General features: G+C 45.5%; 3 protein-coding genes across 3 annotated transcripts in view; 2 read left to right on the forward strand and 1 right to left on the reverse strand.

Moving 5' to 3' along the window:
- LOC128450984 (uncharacterized) overlaps positions 1-15,296 on the forward strand; it is a 62,041-nt gene extending 46,745 nt beyond the window's left edge. The window contains exons 56-76 of the mRNA XM_053434753.1: positions 96-323; positions 1,156-1,311; positions 1,631-1,872; positions 2,015-4,082; positions 4,584-4,918; positions 5,017-5,161; positions 5,249-5,449; positions 5,629-5,888; positions 6,459-6,618; positions 8,002-8,157; positions 8,316-8,456; positions 8,567-8,743; positions 9,055-9,192; positions 9,290-9,475; positions 9,564-9,677; positions 9,758-9,910; positions 9,993-10,109; positions 10,222-10,344; positions 11,723-11,857; positions 12,321-12,398; positions 13,242-15,296. Coding sequence (XP_053290728.1) covers positions 96-323; positions 1,156-1,311; positions 1,631-1,872; positions 2,015-4,082; positions 4,584-4,918; positions 5,017-5,161; positions 5,249-5,449; positions 5,629-5,888; positions 6,459-6,618; positions 8,002-8,157; positions 8,316-8,456; positions 8,567-8,743; positions 9,055-9,192; positions 9,290-9,475; positions 9,564-9,677; positions 9,758-9,910; positions 9,993-10,109; positions 10,222-10,344; positions 11,723-11,857; positions 12,321-12,398; positions 13,242-13,412 — 5,484 coding nt within the window. The 3' untranslated portion in view covers positions 13,413-15,296. The remainder of the gene's footprint in view (positions 1-95; positions 324-1,155; positions 1,312-1,630; positions 1,873-2,014; positions 4,083-4,583; positions 4,919-5,016; positions 5,162-5,248; positions 5,450-5,628; positions 5,889-6,458; positions 6,619-8,001; positions 8,158-8,315; positions 8,457-8,566; positions 8,744-9,054; positions 9,193-9,289; positions 9,476-9,563; positions 9,678-9,757; positions 9,911-9,992; positions 10,110-10,221; positions 10,345-11,722; positions 11,858-12,320; positions 12,399-13,241) is intronic.
- Positions 1-20,381, reverse strand: part of LOC128450900 (E3 ubiquitin-protein ligase TRIM35) — a 454,970-nt gene that overhangs the window by 282,920 nt on the left and 151,669 nt on the right. The window lies entirely within an intron of this gene.
- LOC128450985 (nesprin-2) lies at positions 15,412-20,359 on the forward strand. The gene is made up of 7 exons (XM_053434754.1): positions 15,412-15,444; positions 16,806-16,964; positions 18,809-19,111; positions 19,194-19,313; positions 19,623-19,738; positions 20,075-20,186; positions 20,339-20,359. Exons 1-7 carry the CDS (start codon positions 15,412-15,414, stop codon positions 20,357-20,359), a joined length of 864 nt encoding a protein of 287 aa, XP_053290729.1.

The raw sequence follows: 20,381 nt of genomic DNA on the forward strand, positions 1-20,381 counted from the left end.
CAGAAAAAAAAGGATTATTCAGATGGAACAGACGTGTCTCACAAAGAGTCCGAATTATTCTTGCTTTAATACAGGAGTTTTTATATCCACAACAGGAACACCTACGCAGTGGTGAAAAGATATCCCCAGCTCAGAAAGTGTCACCGCACGTTAGCCTGGAGGAAGTAACCCGGCAGCGAGGATTTGCTGCTTGGGAAAACAAAGAAGAAGAACGTGTTGTGAAGAAACTAGGTGTGGAGTCGGCAGAAAGCTCCGGCATCAGGAGAATCTTCCCAGAAGTTCAGCTACTCGCAGGAACAGGACCCAGCAGTGAAATCACTGAGGTATGTTCATTTTCTGCATTCTGCCTCTTCCATGCAAACACCAGAAGTTACTTAAGTTAGAAAAGGAGTTTTTAAATGTCTGCAATGAGAACTGCCCTGTCAGCAATGCTGGTCTGAATGTGGGACATACAGTACTTGCATCATAACTGCTGCTCTCCACTGTAAAATCACATTAATACAAACCTTAAACAATGCTCAAAGACACTTCTGATAAATAGAAAATTAAATACACAGCTTTAATGACACATTAAGAGCAGTAAAAGAAGAGGTGTGCCATGAGTCACGTTTTGAAGGTGAGCAGGTCGGTGATTTGTTTGAGTTTAGAGTTCCGGGGGGGGGGGGGGGGGGTTCTGTGGCCCCCAGGTCTGGTGCTCTGTTCTGACTGGAGGTGACAGGAGGGGGTGTGGTGGTAGAGGTAGTGAGGTAGGAGAGTGGAAGAGTTGTTGACGACTAAGTATTTTAATATTGCACCAAAGGTATATATAGTATAAATTCGTAATTTTTGTCAGTCAGTCAAAGTTGGAGGTGCTGAGACTTTAATAACATCATATTTAGAACATTTTATACTCAACAAACTTTGCTCTCATCCCAAATGTAATCTTCATTTGTGCATAAGAAACACTTCACAGAGAATATCAGTGAAATAATCTGATACTAGAAAAAAATATTAAATTGAATAAGTTTTTAGGCCTCCTGCTATGCTAATCTCAAAATGTTACTCTAAAATTTACATGGAAGTTTTCATTCATTTATTTAACAAAACTTTTCGGCCTCAAATGAGCTCGAACCTGCTCAGAACATGACTTTTGAGACATGTTCTCTTTCTCTCTAGGTTAAATCCCACGATGACACTCCAGAGACTCTGATTACGTCCACCACTGACATGGACGAGCATGTGAACAGACTGGTGTCTCAAATCTTGAGCTGCAAGAATCGCCCGGCTGAGCTCAGCCCAGCAGCCATGGCCCGGCAGGTGGAGGAGGCGCAGGTGAGATGATCGATCGCAGAAGTCATTCAGTGATTTATGGTTTATTCATAGCAGCAGCAGGATTTGTAGATACAGGTGAAGCTGGACAGCAGCAAAACATCAATAATAATCCTTCAGATCTGGGAATGTTCAGTGTGTAAATCTCTGCCAGACATAGATATTAAAAACAGCTGCACATTTGCCAAAATAATTGTGCAATCAAACCCTGACTGTTTCAAACCACTTCAAGGCAATTAGCTTGTGTTTAGTAAGAGTCCGCTAATCTCAACATAGATCATGTTTGCCTTGAACGTGTGTGTTCTTTGTTTGTTGAGTACAGCAGTGCAGAGACTTCGCCCAGGCCCAGGGGTCGTCCCTGTTCCAGCTGAGAGGAGCTGAATTTGAGGACAGAGACTCACTGGAGCACCTGGAGGATCAGTGGATCGCTGCAGCTCAGGATGCAGCGGCCATCATCCAGAGCAAAGAGGCCCAGCTGGAGCTTGTGATGGATTACGGCCGACAGATGCAAACAGCCCAGACCACACTGGAGAGACTGGCCGCAGAACTGGACGCTGTGGAAACGTGAGTTTGATCAATTTGAATTCATGGGATTCTTGTCTGCAATACTTTGGCTGATTTCTGGACAGTGGGAGGAAGTAGAGATGTCCAATTCACAGTATGACATTAGCAGCAACCCCAAAAAACACATAATTGTTTCTTTCAGGTCCAAGCAACAGAGCAGCTCCAAGGAGGCGGAGCATCTATGCTCGTTCCAGAGAAGTATGGAGGACAACAGAACAGTGCTCGGAGAGTTGCTTGTGACCTTCACCAAGTTGTGCCCCCACCTGAGCCACTCTGAGCGATCGATCGCCCAGACGGAGCAGAGGAACCTCCACGAGAGGTGGAGAGGCCTGGAGAGAGCTGTGGAGAGGAGCCTCCATCACACGAAGGTCTACTCTCACGAGACCAGCAGCCTCAAGTCAGAGATATCAAACCTCCGGGAACATTTGGAAACCATTGACAAAGACCTCGAGGCCAAGTCTCCTGCGGCCACTCAGTGGACTTGCAAGAAGGCTCAGCAGCTGATGGAAGCCAATGCTGAGGTTAAAGCCGCCAAGCAGAAGTTCCTCTATTTGCTGAAGCTTTCAGAGGCACTAATGCTCAGCTCACGTTGGGAGAAGGAAACAAAGGAAATCCAACAGGGGCTCCAGATGATCCAAGACAAACTCAGCCACACAGAAGAACTAGTGTCCAGTCAAACCCAGAGCAGCAGCAACCCCATCATGGAGAAAATCATCACAGTGATGAGGGACGGCCTGTCCTGGGCGAAGCAGACAGAGAGTGATATCGAGGGAAGGAGGAAGATGGTGGCTCTCCTTCCAGAAGAGGTTCACCGGCAGCTCAGAGATCTGAAGAAGCTGCAGTCGGAGGTGATGAGCAAACAAGGCCAACTGGAGTCACTGGTGGAGGAGGTGACAGAGCTCCTTCCACAGCTGGACCAGGTAGAGGAGGTGCCCGTTGTTCGCACTTCTCTTCAAACACTTCAAAAACTCTCACACTCCACCACTGATAAGTTGGCCAACGCTGTGAGGGAGATAGAGTCGGGACTGCAGACCAGAGAAAAGATGTCCGAGCAGATTGTTGACCTAGATTCCTGGGTTGTGGCTCAGCTGCACAGGGAGGCCTCCAGGAGTGAAGACAGTGAGTTGAGGAGCCCAACTGAGCTGGATCGCAGAGTGCGTCAACTGCAGGAGACACTGGCTGAGGCTGACAAGCAGTCCGCCGTCTGTGAGGCGCTGTTGATGAAGAGTAAAGACATTTCCTCAGAACTCAGCATCTCAGAGAAATGTCAGCTCTTTGAAAAGCTAACCAACCTCCAGGACGACATCAGAGCCATTAGTAGCTATGAAAAGCTCAACAAGAAGGAGCTGGATGAGGTCGTCCTAACTCGAGAGTCCAACAAGAAGAATCTGCTCACCGTCGAACAAAGCCTGAGGCAGATGGCAGGGGATCTCAGCAGACACAGGTTTCCCATCACAAGTGAGTCCCTGCAACCTTTACAACCTTTAAAACACATGATTCTGGAACATAAATCCCAGGTGGACCTCCTGCAGCCCTGGATTCCCCAGGAAAAGACAAAAGAACTCCACTCTGTCATTTCTGAAATTCACAACAAGTTGATTAACCTGGAGACCAAAGCTAGGGATCATGAGAAGTACCTGAGCATGAGGCAGCGAGTGGAGGACCTCAGGGAGGAGGTTCCGGAGCAGGTCCGACAGACTAAAGACGACAGCAAACAGCTGGAGGACAAGTACAGAATCTGTCAGAACCTCATTGTCCAGATTCCTCTGATAAAGTGGTTGTGTGAGGAGGCTCGCTCCGACCTCCAGATGATCTCCGCTGACCTCTACCCCTCTCAGCTGGCCGCAGAGCAGCAGAGGCTCAAACAGAGCGACGAGAGCCTGGACATGCTGCAGATAACGCTCTACAACAACCTCAGCATCATCGAGTGGAACCTGCTGAAGGAACTGGACCTGGAAGCGGTGAAGAAAGACACAGAGGCTTTTCTCTCAAAGAACCAGCAGGAGCTTGGGAAAGTCACCGTGCTGGAGCCAAATGAAACAGCGATCGACAGAGAGTACCAGAGAACCTTGTCTATGAAAAAGACTGTCGAGTCCAGAATAAGAGCGCTGGACGTTCTCCAGCAGAAGATGGGAAAAAGAAGAGGAAGCAAGTCCCAAGATTTATCGCTCTTGAAGAAATCCGTCCTGAGTGAATATGACTCAAAAATGGCAAGTTGCATTTTTCATTCAATTGTTCCAATGAGTTTTATCGTGGATTTGGACGATAACATTTTAAAATATCCAACTGAAGTATTCAAAGTTTAATACTTTAAATTACCCATGATCCTCTGTTTCCTGAACCAGAAGAGCTACTGCTGAAACAAATCCACCAAACTCTTTAGAATCCTTCATATTTGAGTTTCCTGCTGAATATTGGAGATAAACTCTGGTTTTTAATAACTTCTCAGTCTTTTAAACTGATCTCAGTTCAGGTTCACTCTTCAATGCTGGAGCTGCTTCTGACTGTAACCTGATCAACAGTGAAAAACTTAAAACCTGGGGATGTGTGTGTGTGTGTGTGTTTGGTTCGGGCACAGTCAGAATATGATCACACATAAATAATCAACCAGTTTTACTATATTTCTTAAACCCCAAAAATCAACAAACAGAAGAAAACTAATGTTGATTGATTACAATGATTAGTCAAAATATTTATTCTTTACATTTTAGGAAAACCTCCTCCAGGCCCGGGAGTCTTGGAGGAGCTACACCCGTGCTGTGAAACGAGCGGTGCAGTTCCTGAGGGACATCGAGCTGTGTCTGCTGCCCCCGTGTGGCTCCACCGGGCCCTGCAGCGAGAGGCTGGAGGAGACCCAGAAGGCTCTGGTGTCTCTGCAGCAGCAGTTCCAGACCCACGTGGAGCAGCTCCAGAGCCAGTTTGCTCTGCACCCTTACCTGTCGCCCCAGAAGACCGAGCAGCTCCAGGAGAACATCCTGAGCCAGCTCCTGGTGAGGATGTCCACGCTCCAGGCGAAGGGCCACGTCCAACTGGAGAGTCTCAGCAGGTACGACAAAGTACAAGAAACAGAGAAAGACATTCAGCCGCTCTAGTGTTTGAATAGAGTCAGTCGCTTCTTCCTATAATGAATTTTCTGTTTTTCAGGTGTGCGGAGCATCACAGATCTTTCAACAAGTCCCAGGATGAGATCTTCCAGAGAGTGAAGGTTGCAGAAAGCAGCTTGTTGCAGTTTATCTCTCAGAAACCGACCTGTCTCTCCGACTGCACGGACCAGGAGGCGAAGCTCCGAGTGCGTAACAGCCTGCATCTCTACGAGACCTTTGTGTTTGTCATTTCATTCTGTTCTTGTATTAAATGGACTGACGTTCTGGTGCAGGCTCTGTCGGAGGAGGTGGCGTCCCTGCTGAGGCGTCTGGAGGAGCTGAACGAGTGGTGCCCAGAGCAGAGCTGTCATGGAGGCCAGGAGGCCACGGTCACCGCCCTCTGGAGAACGGTGTCCAGACTGCGCCGCTGCACCCGGGAGCTCGCACCTCGCAGCAGAAAGAAGATCGCAGAGTGGAGCGATGTCACCAGCAGTGTGAGTAGAGGAAGACACAAACAGGAAATCAGCTTCACATCGCACCATGACCCAGTACAAAACGTTAGGTCTGGTTACCTGAGGCTGAGGTTTTGAGTTCAGTGCCACTGAGACTGACGTAGAAAAAGAACAAGATGGCGACATACACAATACGTTTCTAATGATGCGTCTCCTCTCAGGTGGAGAAGGCCTCTGCCGTCCTGGAGCTGGTGGAGGCGGAGCTTCCTGAAGGCTCACAGGCGAAGGCGTCCACTGAAGAGCTCCACGACGTGCTGCAGTCCTGGGAACAGTACCAGGACCGACTGGACTGCGAGCATCGATCCCTGTCGGCGCTGGAGCTGCGCGCCGCAAGGATGCTGGGTGTCCCCGCCCACCTGGAACAGGCCCCTCCCACTCCGCTGTGTCAGCAGCTGCAGGCGATGCAGGCCCGATACAGCAGGTGAGAGGTCATTGGATAACTCTATTTAGAGAATATCTATGATAATCCACTTCCTGGAGGTCAGATGTCAGAACTCCTCGCCCAGTCTCTAAGGGTTCAGACACCCGACGCTGCTTGTACTCGGGATCTTGTTCTTTTGGTCACTATCCAAAGCTCGTGACCACAAGTGAGATCCGGACCAGAGACCAACTGGTAAATCCAAAGCTTTGCCTTGTTGCTCAGCTCCATCTTCACACCGGTGGTCCGGTACAGCGCCCGCATCAGTGCTGATCCCACACTGACCCACTGGTCCACCTCTTAATCCACCTTCTGCTCAACCGTGAACTGGACCTCGAGAAAGTTACACTCTTTGTTTGAGTTGTGTTTTGTTTTTTAATGTGTTAATTAATCCCTTCAATAATCAGTTAAATCAGGTAAACATGGGTCGACTGTGGCGCCTCTGGTTTTACATTATCTACATAGATTTACACTGAAGGTGCTTTCGTGCTTTGAGCTTTCACTCATGTATTTTATGTAAGAACGTTTTTCTAACAACTATTGCTGGATGTGTGTGTGTGTGTGTTTCCACAGTGTGAAGCAGAGGAGCAAGGAGGGTTTGGAGGCTTCCAGGCTGGAGCTGCAGGAGAGGGAAAAGGTGTGGAAGGACCTGCAGGGCGTCCGGGTCTGGCTGGAGGCCGCCGACGGTGTTCTGTCGGAGATGGAGAAGAGCAGCAGCACACAGGAGCTACAGGTGGGACACACTAGATTAAATCAAGGTCACAGCACAACGTGTGTTGGCTTCTTTCTGTCAAACAGGTGTTTGCAAGATGAAACTTCCTTTTCATTTTGTGGATGTTTTGTTTGCACGTAGTTTAGAAACGTTACATTGATGTTCTGCAGATGTCAGACTGTGACGTGGTTTAATTGAATGTAGACAGAGAGGAGATGTTATTAATGTGCAGTAAATATCAAACAGTCGACTTGTTTGCTGTTCGGGTTTCGTTTCTATCAACTCACCAACTCTGAGAAGCACTTTGCCCTTTGTCCCAGAACCTGAGCAGAGGCCAGCATCACACACACACACACACAGACACACACACACACACACACACACACACACACACACACACACACACACACACACACACTTAGAGAGGGTCTGTGTTGATGAAAGACATGAATACCCCCCCCCCCCCCCCCATCAGTCCCACCATCCTGACTCCCCCTCTTGTACCAAACACCTTTTGTTCACCGTTGTAAGTGGATATTCCAGGTGGCCTTTGTAGCCTCACACACACACACACACACACACACACACACACACACACACACACACACACACACACACACACACACACACACACACACACACACACACACACACACACACACACACAGTTCCAACCTAACGGTCCCCTGAAGTGCTGACGAGACAAAACATCCTCAGATTACACAAATGTTCTCTTTCCTATAATATTCTAACTTTCCATAGACTTCTATACAAATGTCCTCACTTCATCAAAAAGAATAAACAAAAAAGAACACACACTCACCCACGTCCTCCCCCGGTCACATCAATCATCTCCCTGTACCCTCGAGGGCTTGTTCCCTTTCTTTGTATCACTGACTCTCTCTCTCTCTGTCAAACACACAAAAACACACACAGACACACACAGACACACACAGACACACACACAAACAAAGCGTGCTCAGTTTGCCGTAGCAATAACATGAAGCACCTCCCTCCTCAGCAGAGCATCGGACACGTTCAGATTGAGGTGGTCACAGCCGATCAGATTTTATTTTGAATGTAGATTGTAACAGTAGAATCTAATGGAGGCGATGGGAGTTTTCTCAAACTGCTGCGGAATTGAAGGACGTTGAACTGGAACGTTTGACGAGGAGAGAGAGAGCTGCTGAACAAACCAGTGAGAGCAGGTTCCTCACAGAGAGATGGAGATAAGATCAGTGTCGGTGGCTTTCTGCTCAGAAACCGCAAGAATTCCTCTGTTTGAAAACTTAAACCCCTCTAATGTTGCTGATGTTGCTTTCAGGGGAAGTGATGTGTCAGTAACTGTTGTTAATACATTTTTGCTGCAGTTTTTAAAAGATGCTTTTCTCACTGTGGTTTCAGGAGGTCCACGGCCAGCTGTATACCCAGAAGGCTTTGCTGCTGCGCATCATGGAAAGCATAAAAACGAAGTACTCCGACATGGACACACTGGTCCCAGTGGAGATCGAGGGCAAACTGCAGGAGGTCAATCAGTCCCTGCAGCAAGTGGAAGTGAAGGTACCCAAAGCTTTTATTTTGACATAGTTGGTGTTGAGCTGAAAGATTAACGAGCAGATTTATGAGAAACAAAACACAAATCAAGATGGACGACGAATCTTCACTTGATTGATTTTGAAGGTTTACTTTTATCCGTGTGTGGTTGTTGGGTCCATCAGGTTGGAGAAGCTGTGGAGCGGAGCGGACCCGTCCACAGGCTCGGAGCAAAGCTGTCAGAGATCGAGGCTGGTCTGAGGTCAGTCCAGAAGAGACTGGAGCAGAGAAGTCCGACTGTGATCGAAGCCAAGGTCACTCAGAAGGTGAGCAGACTCATGGGAGATGACATGAGATGTCTTTGTGTTGTTTCCGTCATCGTGTTCAAACTGAAGCTGAGTTTGACAGTTAACCTTCACCTGTGTCCGTCTCTCAGCGAGTGTGGGATGAGCTGGACGTGTGGCACTCGTGTCTGGCAGCGCTGGAGGTGGACATGCAGGACCTGGACAAACCAGAGGAGGCTCTGTCCCTCACCGAGAGGATGGTGGAGGTCCAGCAGCGTCACTCACAACTGGCCAAGCAGGCCGAGCAGAGGACCACCCTGCTCAGCAAGGTCAGACCACAGTTCCCAGTTTGTAACCTAAATGTGATTTTTATTACTGGTTCTTGTGCCTCTGGATTTGTCTTTTCATTTAATGCTGTTGTTGCCAAAGAGTCTTGATCGCCCCCTGGTGGCTGGCTGCAGTTTAGGTCATAAATCCAGCCTCCTCCTTGCTAGTGGACAAGACATGGACCAAATACATGTTAGTTACAGGTCGTTTCCGTCATGTTAGGTAGTTGGAGGTAGAGGAGGGCGGTGACTGCTCAGCAGAGTAAATGTTTTGATTTGTTCTGAAGATGAACATTGTTCATGTCTCTGCTCAGACTCCCACGTGGCTGCAGGAGCATCGGGAGATGATCAGCAGCTCTGAGAGCTGGATGTCTGAAGCTCAGTCGTGGCTCGCGGCGCCCTGCACCTACACCAGCGCTAAGTGTCTGAGCAGCCACGTCCACTCTCTGCAGGTTCGGCCCTCAAACACATTCTCATCCATCTTGACTTTAAATTGATAGATAATAAATCAAGTCAACTCTGTCTTCATCTCCTCCTCCTGCGCTGCAGATGGTGTTGGGTGACTCGGCACAGATCCGCACGGCCCTGCAGGGCTTCAGCTCCGTGCTGAAGGAAATGTCTCAGATTCGCGATGTCACGATTCTCCAGCAGCAGCTGGTGGAGGCCGATCGACAAGTGGCCGACGTTCAAGACAGCTTCACTGCTCCTCTGTCTCAGCTGGAGCACGCTGCTGCTGTGAGTCCCACATTTCATTCTTTATTCAGTCCTCTGCTCCCGCACCTTTCTGTCTTCTGAATATACCGAGTGGCGTCTTGATTTCCAGGAGGTGGAGGCCATTGAGAGCGAGGTCAAGCGGATGGAGAACGATGTGGCCGAGATCAAGACGTTGTTATCGTCTCCGGAGACTTTCCCCAGCCCCCGAGAGGAGAGTCTGAAGGTGAGACCAGAGGAAGAGTCATTCATCATGACTCCAGTCTTAACAGGTCCCCTCTCTGAACGCTCTTCTTATGTTTACAGGAGGTTGAGAAGAAGATCCAGTCCATGAGCACGACAGTGGCTGAGATCCAGAGGTGTAAACCAGACCTTTGTCTCCCAGAGAAGTCCGAAGAGACTCTGACCGTCTTCACTGCTGTGGACCAGCTCCAGAACCTGCTGCTGGAACTGGAGAAGGTCCGACATCGACCAGTCAGTCAGTGGTTCCTGTGCCACAGATCTGTCCCTCACTGAACCTTCTACTTTGCTCCTCTTGCAGAAGGTCCCTGCTCTGTTCATCCAGCAGCCTCCGACTCCGGTCCAAACCAAAGCTCCGTCGGCCGAGCCGACCACAACTCGGCCTCAGCTCCTGAAATCCACTTCGGAGGAGTCGGAGGTGACTTTGGTTCATTATCCAAACAGCTTTGAGATCAGATGCTGGTTTCAGAGAGATTCTGCACAGCCCCAAAGTCAAAATAATCAACTTCACTTTCGTGTCTGTCTCTCAGAAGGAGGACGTGGAGGAGGGACACATCAAAATCGTCCACGTGGAAGACAATGTGCTGACGAGACATGGAGCGACGCTGCAGACGGTGGAGCCGTCCCCCCCCGAGCAGAGGCTCAGTCCTCAGGTAAGAAAGTCAGGGAGACTCCTGCTCAAGGGTTTGAGCCATAGACTGTAAATAAAGATGGACGACATGGCAGCTCCTAACGGTGAAGCCCCCTGGTGGCTCGCTGTGGTACAGGTCACAATACTCCTCCATGTTAGTGGATGGGACATGAAACAAACTGAAAAGTCAGAGTGCATGTCGGTTGCTTCTTCTTCTGCTTCCTCCTGCTCTTGTTGTTGTTGTTGTTCTTCTTCTTGTTTTTATTGTTCTTCTTCTTCTGCCTCCTCTTTTGTTTATTCTTCTTTTTCCTGTTCGTAAAAAAGCGTAAGATTGCGGCGCCGGTCTCCGAGATATTTTAGCTTCATTATAGTCCAACGGGAGGAAGTGGAGACGCGTCGTCCATCTTTATTGTTAATACTCAGTGTTACGGCACCAGGTCATGTTTATGCTACTTTAAATTAAATGAAATCACTGGATAATGAAACACTCTCTTTAGTGTTGAAGGTTTTCTATGAAACATCGTAAGCAGGTTTAGATCGGATGAAACTAACATAGCTGCAAACCCGCCCTCATGTCACATGTCCTTAACAATGTATTTACAAGATCCCAAGTTGTTGTTTGTCTAAGTACTAACCAACTCTCTTAATGCTAATTGATCTTTTTTTTGAGCATGCGTTTTACTCTTAAAAGTGCAGCTACTGGGACACTGAGCTAATCTTTGAAGTATAACTGTGAGTTAAGTATTTTCACATCGTGATAAATACTTAACACACATCACTTTTCATTTTATATAGAGGAGATGTTATGTGTCTAAAGATGCTTATAGTGAATATTGGAGGCACCGTAGCTAAATGCACTCAAACTAAGTAAATCTTGTAAACTTTTAAAATAATTTTATTTATTTATAGTCTGCAGAAATGTTTTTAGATAACTCCCTGATCTGCAATTAAAAACAAATGTATCCTATTTTTTCCATGGTCCATAAACTGACTTTGCATCCAATTTGATTGAAATCAGGGGAAAGCATTTTACAAAGTAAGAAAATAATATTGAATTTATTTATATAGCACCTTTAAACACAGGGTTTACAAAGTGCTATGACAGATAAGACAGACACAAGATACTGAAATAAATTCACACTGATACAAACAATAAGAAATAAAGAAAGAAATCAAAATAAGCATATAGCATAAGACAGTTTCATGTAGATGGGGTGAATAGAAATAAAGATAAAGATTTAAAATAGGACATTACATAAAAGCAAATGAAGGTTCTTCCGGTGCTGAGGTGAACGATGAGCGTCAGGTTTGCAGCTCAGTGTCCCAGATGCACCTTTGACCCCCTGTCCCCCCCGTCCCCGTCCCCCCCCCCGTCCCCCCGCCCCGTGTTTCCGTGTCAGCAGCCCGAGCATCATGGCGTCATCATGCTCCCGGCTGAGGAAGAGCAGAAAGACAGTGAGCAGCAGAGAGAGCAAGAAGGTGGAGGAGGTTATTTCTGGTGGCTCTGGGAGTTTTTCCTGGGCGTGTCTCCAGAGGTAAAGAAGGTCGAGAGCTGTTTTTCTTCTGTGTCCTTTCGGTCACGTCTTCCTCTTCCCACCTCTCGGACTCGCTGGTTACTCACCCACTTCACATCTAGATGGATTAACACACTGGGTGCTGTGGCCATTTCTCTCCAAAGTATTAGAAAGTTATTTTGAATATGATGAGATCCAGTTACTGCTCAGCTGTCTCTGTCTCTGACCTGAGTCAATCTGCCTCCTTCACCACCCCCCCCCCCCACCACCTCCCTACTCATCCTCCCCTGACCCTCATCCTCTTCACCCCCCCCTGCTCAACCTGCTCCTGGGTGTTATTCCTCCGCCAGAGGGCAGTGTCTGACAGGGTTTGGGACTTGATCACTTAAATAAATCACCAGCAGTGTTTTCTCTTTCAGCCTTTTTACAGTTTCATAAAGTGGTTTATTTTGAGGATTGTAATATTTGTCACTGTCGGTGTCAGGAGCCTGAGGTCGTGGAGTCGGAGGAAACCGAAGCTGCCTCCGAACAAAGCACCGAAGAGATCGGAGAGGACACACAGGTAACTCCACTCATTTACTCTCAGCTTCTCAAAGGGGGTCGGCCCGATGATATTCAATATTTACATATTATCAAGAGTAAAAAACATAAACTGAATAGAATGGCCTCTGGAGCAAGTACCTCCACAAACGTTCCAAAGAAGGATCCAAGTGCAGGCGCAGGAGCAAAGGCTGGTCAACCTGAATTTCACATGAAACTCAAAATCAACAAAATGCAAAAGAAGACCATGTTCAGGAAAGTACAGAAAAGCTTCAAAATAAAACAGGAAACAAACAAACTCAAAGTGCAAATAAATACAAATCCAATTAAAAAACAAATATGCAAATTCCAAACATAAGGAATCTGCAAGTGCAAATAAAAGATCTAACTCATAAACTATTACAAGTTTTTAAAAAAGAACTGAATCCTGAGACAGTCTCCTTATGAAACAATATTTTAATCCACTCATCTTCATCTAATCACACAAAGCTTTTACTGTTTTATTTAATCTGGTGAATATTCCACAAAGTTTTATTTGACTGAATCCCACAAACTCTGTCTGTGAAAAAAACTATGGTGGCCAGATGTTTCATGTTGTCTCATGAAAGGAATGACCAAGATTTGGTCATTTTGAGCTGTATTTTACTTTAGTGAAATTTAAGATAACATCACATTTCCATTGTATTTTTTTTTGAGAAATCCTTTAATGAGACTTTTAAAAAGCAGTGAGACTTAATTTTACACAAGTTAACATAACAACAGTACGTGTGTAACATTCTTAACCGAGTGTCTGAATAACTGTGTGACTCTGGACTAAGTGATGAGTGCATTAAACTGACTGATCTTCTAACCCGTGTTTCCTCAGGATGTTCAGGAAACCTCTGAGCCAACAGAAGCAAGTTCATCTGAAGCTTTATCTAGACCTGTGGGCACAGTCTCCACTCAGTCCCTGCCTGAGAGCATGGTAAACACGCCCTCCACCGTTAACGTTTCCAAAGCCGCCGCCGGGCCCCAACAGAGATGTGTCGTCTCCTAGATCTAGAAATCTAGAGCTAGAACCTTTCACTTCTTCTCCCTCGAAGCCAAGAACTACTTCTAGATTTGAATGTAAAATCAAACCGATTCCACAGGTCTATGCTTCAAAAATAGTCTTGAAACGTGTCAGTTCTGTTCTGAAAACAATCCTGGAGCTCCCAGCCTCTTCTAGAACCCACCTTAGAACTCACACTGTGCTCTAGAATCAGTGGCCAACCATTCCTTCTAGAGCCAAGTCTACAACACCAGTGTTTTCTACAACCTTGATTATACATCTTCTTCTATTTCCGCCCCTAGAATGTTCTAGAACGGAGCTCCTGCTATTTCTAGTCCCATCCTCTAGTACTATGTTACTAATTCCAAATTCTACTGGCAGATTGTGCGCTCGGTTTTTCGTTTGACTTCTAAAAATCCCACTAATACACACAAGTCCTGAGCTTGATATTTCTTCAGCCATTGACTTTTTCTAGAACTATTTATTTTCCTTGCAATCAAACATGAGAACTCTTCACTTTCTCAAGAATCAAATCAACAACACCTATTTCTTCTAGAACATATTCTTGGTCTCCTATTTCCTTCTAGTTCTAACCTTAGAACTCTTCTAGTAATAAATTATGATTTCAAGACTTCAAGGCTTTTCTAGAACGAGGCCTGGAACTCACTTTAGATTTTTTTCAGAAATCTGTCATTTCTTTCCTTAAAACGTCTAATCTCTTGAAAATTAGCTTAGAGCATTCATTCTTTTTAATTCGAGCCTAGAACACCTGATGTGTTTAAGCACCAAATCTAGAACTTGGAGTTTTTCTAGAAACGTCTCACTTTAAACACTTCAGTGCATTTACATGGCAGAGGATTCCAGATGTGAACCATCACAGTTTAGATCTGTGCTTGTTGGATCATTTATCAGTGTTGCAATTAAAAATGTAAAAAATTGAATTAGTGCCAAAGTTTTGCGTGTTTACATGAAAGATTACTGAGCTCACGTCCTCCAGAGCGATTCTGCCGATTCGGTATCAGGCGGACGCCACAGAGACGGTTTCAAGATGACTCAGCACATTATTGACCACTAAGAGAGAAGTGGTCCTCACGGTGATGGTTTCTCTTTTACCAGTAGAGGACTGGTGATATTTAGCATGAGGGAGAAGCTTAATGAATTTACCTTGATTCTCGTGGGTTAGTGTTTTTATAAAAGGCAGAAACAAAGTGTACGATGTTTTTTAACGTGTTTCATTTATTCGGGACTGGTGATTTCAAATAGTTCAACCTCTTGATTTGTTGATTTGTTTCTTCTGCTTTCTGAGCTCATCTGCAAACGCAGAAATAAACTCCTGTTTGCTTGCTCATATGCATCTGCCACTTGTATTTCCATGAGCTGAACGTGATGATAAATGGATGTTTACAGAGTTGATTGATTAATTAGAGCAGTCCTCACTTGGTGAAATGCTCCGTCACTGCCGGGCAGCAGGAAGAAGAGAATCCCACTTTGTTATGGATCAGCTTTTATACTTAAGGAAACAGATTGTTGGCCATGAAAATGCACTGGTTTGACCTGATGACTCATTAACACTCTGCTGCTGCCAGGTGAAAACCTCCTCGTCTCGTTTGACTCAATTAGAGGCTTTGAAAACTTCTCTCATGTAAGATTAATTAAGACTCTTTTATGATTCAAACAATGCATCAATATTAAATCTAAGAAAAGCAACAAGGCCTAAGATGCTGCCATGTTTTCAGAGATGTGAGGTTTTCACCTGGAAGCAGCGACACTGAGATGTCTTACATTTGACGGCATGTGCTGTACTTGTACATTGTTCCACTTTTGTCTTTCTATTCTGTCCACGTATCCAAACAAGAGCACGAATCCAAATAAACCCACAACAGTGATTTACTCCTGCGTCTCTTTTTCTGTGTCAGGAGCTCGGTCAGGGTCAGAAGGGGGGGCGGGGGCGGGGGGGGCTTATGACACACCTTCACAGAAATCACAAACCAAAGATTTAAGAGTTATGAGAGTCCAGTTCTGTCAACTTCTGGAGGAGGTCTGTTAAAATCAGGAAGCACCAAACAGGCCCTCTCATCTCAGAGCCTGATCCTCCCCCTCCTGACGTTCAAACCCAGCATCAGGACTTTGATGGACCTGCAGCCTGTAGCTGCCCTGGCACATGAAAACATAATCATATTGATAATAATAATAATAATAATAAGACTCACTGCCCAGGTTTCAGCATGTTCCTCTATCCCTCTAACTCACTCAGTCAGGAGTGGATGCAGAGGTCGGGCGAATCACAAATAACCTCCTTGAGTTTGTTTGAGCTGCACACGGCCTTGTTTGCATCGTTTTAAATTCTGCTAATTATTAATGAGCTTGAAATACTCATTTTGTTGAGTATGTATAGTCTTAACTTCTAAAATGGGCCTGAATGACTAAATTTAAAATAAGTATCAACTATCAACCGTTTGAGTTTGAAGCAGTTTCAAGATCGAGTTTATAAACTTTGAGATTTGATGTTAAACATAGTTTAACACACCCTCCTGGATCTGCACCAAAATGTTATGTTAATTTCTTTCCTGACCCAAACCACATCTTTCCACCAAGAATAGTGCAAATCCAAAGTTTTTCACTGTCGTCTTGATCTCAAATAAACCAACTAACTATTGGACGGAGGTGAAAACATAACCTCCAGTGGTGTCATGGGTTTATCTTTAAACAGTAATAATCTTCTGATCAAACAGGATGTGGTTTGTTGACCCTTGGTGTGACCTCCTGTTGAAACATCTCTCGTCCTGCAGCCGCCTCATGATCTGTGACTTCAACACTTTTCAGTTCAGAACTCAACTGATCCTGAAACAGGAAGCAGGGATCAAAAAGTTAGAAAAATTAAAAAATGGGATAAAATAATTTGAGTTTTCAGGTTCGATTCACAGTGTGAAGAGGAAGAGGACGAGTGTTTGTTTGTTTCCTGTGTTTAGTGCTCTCTCTCTCTCTCTCTCTCTCTCTCTCTCTCTCAGCTCCACCCCTGTAGCCCGGGGCCTCTTTTCTCTCTCTCTCTCTATCTCTCTCTCTCTCTCTCGCTCAGTCGTCCTGTGATAAAGAGCCACTGTCACCGGAGCCGGGCCACCGCTCCAGGAAGTGGTTTCTGTCACAGGTGGGTGGAGCAGACAGGTAGAGAGAGAGAGAGAAAGAGAAAGAAAGAGAGAGAGACCGATAAAGAGACAGAGAGACAGGGAGAGAGCGAGGGAGAGAGCTGGCAGGGGAGAGATAGTGAAGGTGACACAACCTGTTCAGGTAGATCCAACTTAAAGCTGCAGTTTGCTCAGGACTCCTCCCGTCACTCCTCCCCCCCCCCCCCCCCCCCCTCCCCAGGGCGGCTCAGACAGGTGTGTTGTGTTTGTGTCTCAGGGAGCAGAGGAGCCGGGTCCATCGTCCTCAGTAGCAGGCGTCCTCCATGTGTGCCTGCAGCGGGCCGGCCGGCTGGAGCTGTGGCTGCAGGAGGCCCGGAGGAGCCTGGTGACCTCCACCATGCAGGAGAACGTGGAGCAGCAGCTGCTCACCTGCCAGGTAGGACACGCCCACCGGGGGAGGGGGCACAGGCCACTCCCACAACTCACAACTCAATAAAAGTGGGTCATTAGAACACGCAGAAATATAATTAATGAAAATATCACTGAAACGAAAAGGAAGGACTCTCGTGTTTTGTGTTATTTGTCCTCGTGGCTCTCGTGAACACGATATCTTTAATTCACCTGAAGAGAATTTCTGCAAATGATAAACTGATTAGACTCGTGTGGTTTATTACAGGAAAGAGTCAAAGTCCGTCAGTCAGGAAGTCAGTTAATATCTGTTTGTGTGTTTGTGCGGTGACACACTTTGTTTTCCTCCAGCAGATGGATTTTATAGATCTGATTCATAGGTCAGTTTTCTGTCTGCGTCTTTATCTCACTGCTGATAACACGATAATGAAGACAGTGTCACATATATATATAAAACCTGTCTTCTGTCAGGTTTCTGCTGTGTGATGATTTCATAATTTGAAGTTTTAATAAATCATCCTCAACGGCTTCGACTTTTTATCTCTGAAGCTTTGGCCGATCGTTTTCCTCCAAGGATTCATATTCACTCTGTGTCGTGTAACTCGAGCCTCCATTAAAGATTCAGACGTTAAACACGTCCCTCAGTCACACAACACATTTGAATAAAGCAAACACACAACGACTGCGATTGGCTCTTATTCAAATTCACTGCAGGAGCTTTGTCGTCGTGATTCATGACCCACACCTGACTTTAACATCTGACTTTAACATCTGACTTTAACATCTCACTTTAACATCTGACTTTAACATCTGACTTTAACATCTGACTTTAACATCTGACTTTAACATCTGACTTTAACATCTGACTTTAACATCTCACTTTAACATCTGACTTTAACATCTGACTTTAACATCTGACTTTAACATCTGACTTTAACATCTGACTTTAACATCTCACTTTAACATCTGACTTTAACATCTGACTTTAACATCTGACTTTAACATCTCACTTTAACATCTGACTTTAACATCTCACTTTAACATCTGACTTTAAAATCTGACTTTAACATCTCATTATGAACCTTAGTTGACATCTGACCTCATAACCTACGTCTTAAACAACGAGCAGGAAAAGGCATCAGAGAGATTAAAGTATTTATTAAAAGAGAAAACACAACGCAGACAAAATCCTTAAATCCTGAATTATGACTGAATTATATCATCAAGATAAAACTAAACAACATAAAATCAAGGATTATTGTTTAATGTCAAAATTTATTAAATGCGTAATAAATCAAAACATCACCAAAGCAGCTTGGGTTTGACTAAAATACACCATTTAATAACTGCAAATTATGATTTAAATTCAGTTTGAGAAATACTGAGTGAAATGTGTTGTTTCTAGAGTCATATCACAAGTTCAAGCTCATAGAGGAACTTTAGCTGCAGAAGCACTGAGAGAAGTGGAAGTTAAAAATGCTAAAAAGGCTAAAAGACTGAAGTGTTAAGTTTAACAGTTGAAGAAACAGCTGATATAACATTTCAGAACTGAAAGAAGCTGAAGAAGCAGCTGAAGCTCAAGTAGAGACGCAAATTGAGTAAGTGTGAGATGAAGTGGAGGAATAAAGAATAGACCCTGATGGGAGCTGAAGAGATAGATGAAGGATAACTTTATTAAAACTTAAAGTTGAAGTTTAAGCCCACAGTTTCCAAACAAGCGTAAGAACTGAATACAGATGAATATGTCAGTGGTGGAGAAGGTGCTGAAGAGAGTTGAAGCTTCAGTAGAGAAAGTTGATCGAGTCGGAAAGTTGGTTAAATAAAAAACTGGAACATAAACTTCACGTGATTGAACCTGAGTCTGTGCTGCAGGAGATGTTCCTGGAGATCGAGCAGAAGGTGAAGACTCTGTCATCACTTGGTCACGTTTCTGACCTGCAGCCGCACCTGGGGGCTGAACTGGGACCTGAACTGGGACCTGAACTAGGAGCTGAACTGGGACCTGATCTGGGACCTGAATTGGGACCTGAACTGGGACCTGTGGGATCCCAGCAGGAGGCCGCTGAGTTGCTCTCCTCCAAACTGGAGCTCCTGAAGTCCAACCTGGTCTCGTTCCAGCAGGTGCTCCAGGACCGACAGGAAGAGGAGAGGACGACCAACCGCAAAGAGCCACAGGTACGTATACGACCCCAGAAACTCTGATCATATATTAAATATCACTTCTGATGATAACAAAGACATCTTTAATTTCTCCCAGTTGGTACCGGACGCAGAGCGCCACCTTGAGTCCAGGTTGAGGCGCAGCAGCAGCGTTCAGGAGATCTTCTCGTCCCCGAGGAACAAGCTCCTCAGACAGAGCAGCCTGCAGCAGCAGAAGGTACCAGAGGACGACAGGCAGCACAAGCATGAGTCTAATTCAACATGTTTAAACTCAAATATCTATTTAAATATCTTCATTAAGATTATTTTGACATATTTAAACCCTTAAACTTCCATAGTTCAACAAAACACAATCCCAAACTGGTTTATAAAGAATTTATTTGACTTGACGTGAAAAGCGTTGGTCTCAAATCAACAGGATGAAAGTTTGTTTTCAGACGTTTGCTGCATTGACTCTTATGTTTCCCCACGTTTGACTAAGGTCTCTGGTTTGAATCCCTGTATATTTGACCCTGTTGTTGTGCAGGAGCTGGAGCAGGAGCTGAGTGAACAGCGAGGACTGACTCAGGCCATCGCTCGACAGGGCAGCAGAGCTCGACTTCACAGCCCCGAGTCGGAGGGCCACACCCAGCTGTCACCAGGGTATTATTATATTTACTTATATCTCCACTAAGGCCCAACACTCCCTGAAACTCAATCCAGCTGCACCAGTTTGCAAACGCTCAGAGATCAGTCCTCTGAACGCACAAGTTGTTTCATTAAGATCCATGAAGTCTTCTCTGGGAAATCAATGGAAATGTGGGGAAAAAAAGTTTTATCTCACAAAGTAAAAGAAAATGTGATACAACATATATTTATGGGTTATTCTGGACTTTGCCAAAACTTAGAAAGAAAGAAGAAGAAAGAAATAAGGAAGGAAACAACGAAGGAAGGAAGGACAGAGTGAAGTGAAGTGTTAATCCTCTTGTCTGTGTGTAGTTCACCTCCTGCTGAGGCTGATGTGGTCGGCGGCGCCGTCCCCTCGGCGTGGGACGGGCTTCACAGCCGGCTCCTGGCTCTGGAGGAGAGCTGGCTGCTTCCTCCCTCTGAGGTAACCTCTTCATCATCATGGCTGAAGTGCTTGATTATCACTTTTCAAATACAAAAGAGAAAAGAAAAAATTGGTGTTCTCGCTCCGCTTGATTATCACCTTTGAGCAGAAGGCACTTTGTTGTCCCCTGGGTGTTATGGGGCCTCCTGCAGGGCCTGGTAAGAGCTGTGTGAGTCTCTCTCTCTGTGTGTGAAG

This window comes from Pleuronectes platessa, chromosome 11, assembly GCF_947347685.1.
Source record: "Pleuronectes platessa chromosome 11, fPlePla1.1, whole genome shotgun sequence".
Taxonomy (NCBI): domain Eukaryota; kingdom Metazoa; phylum Chordata; class Actinopteri; order Pleuronectiformes; family Pleuronectidae; genus Pleuronectes; species Pleuronectes platessa.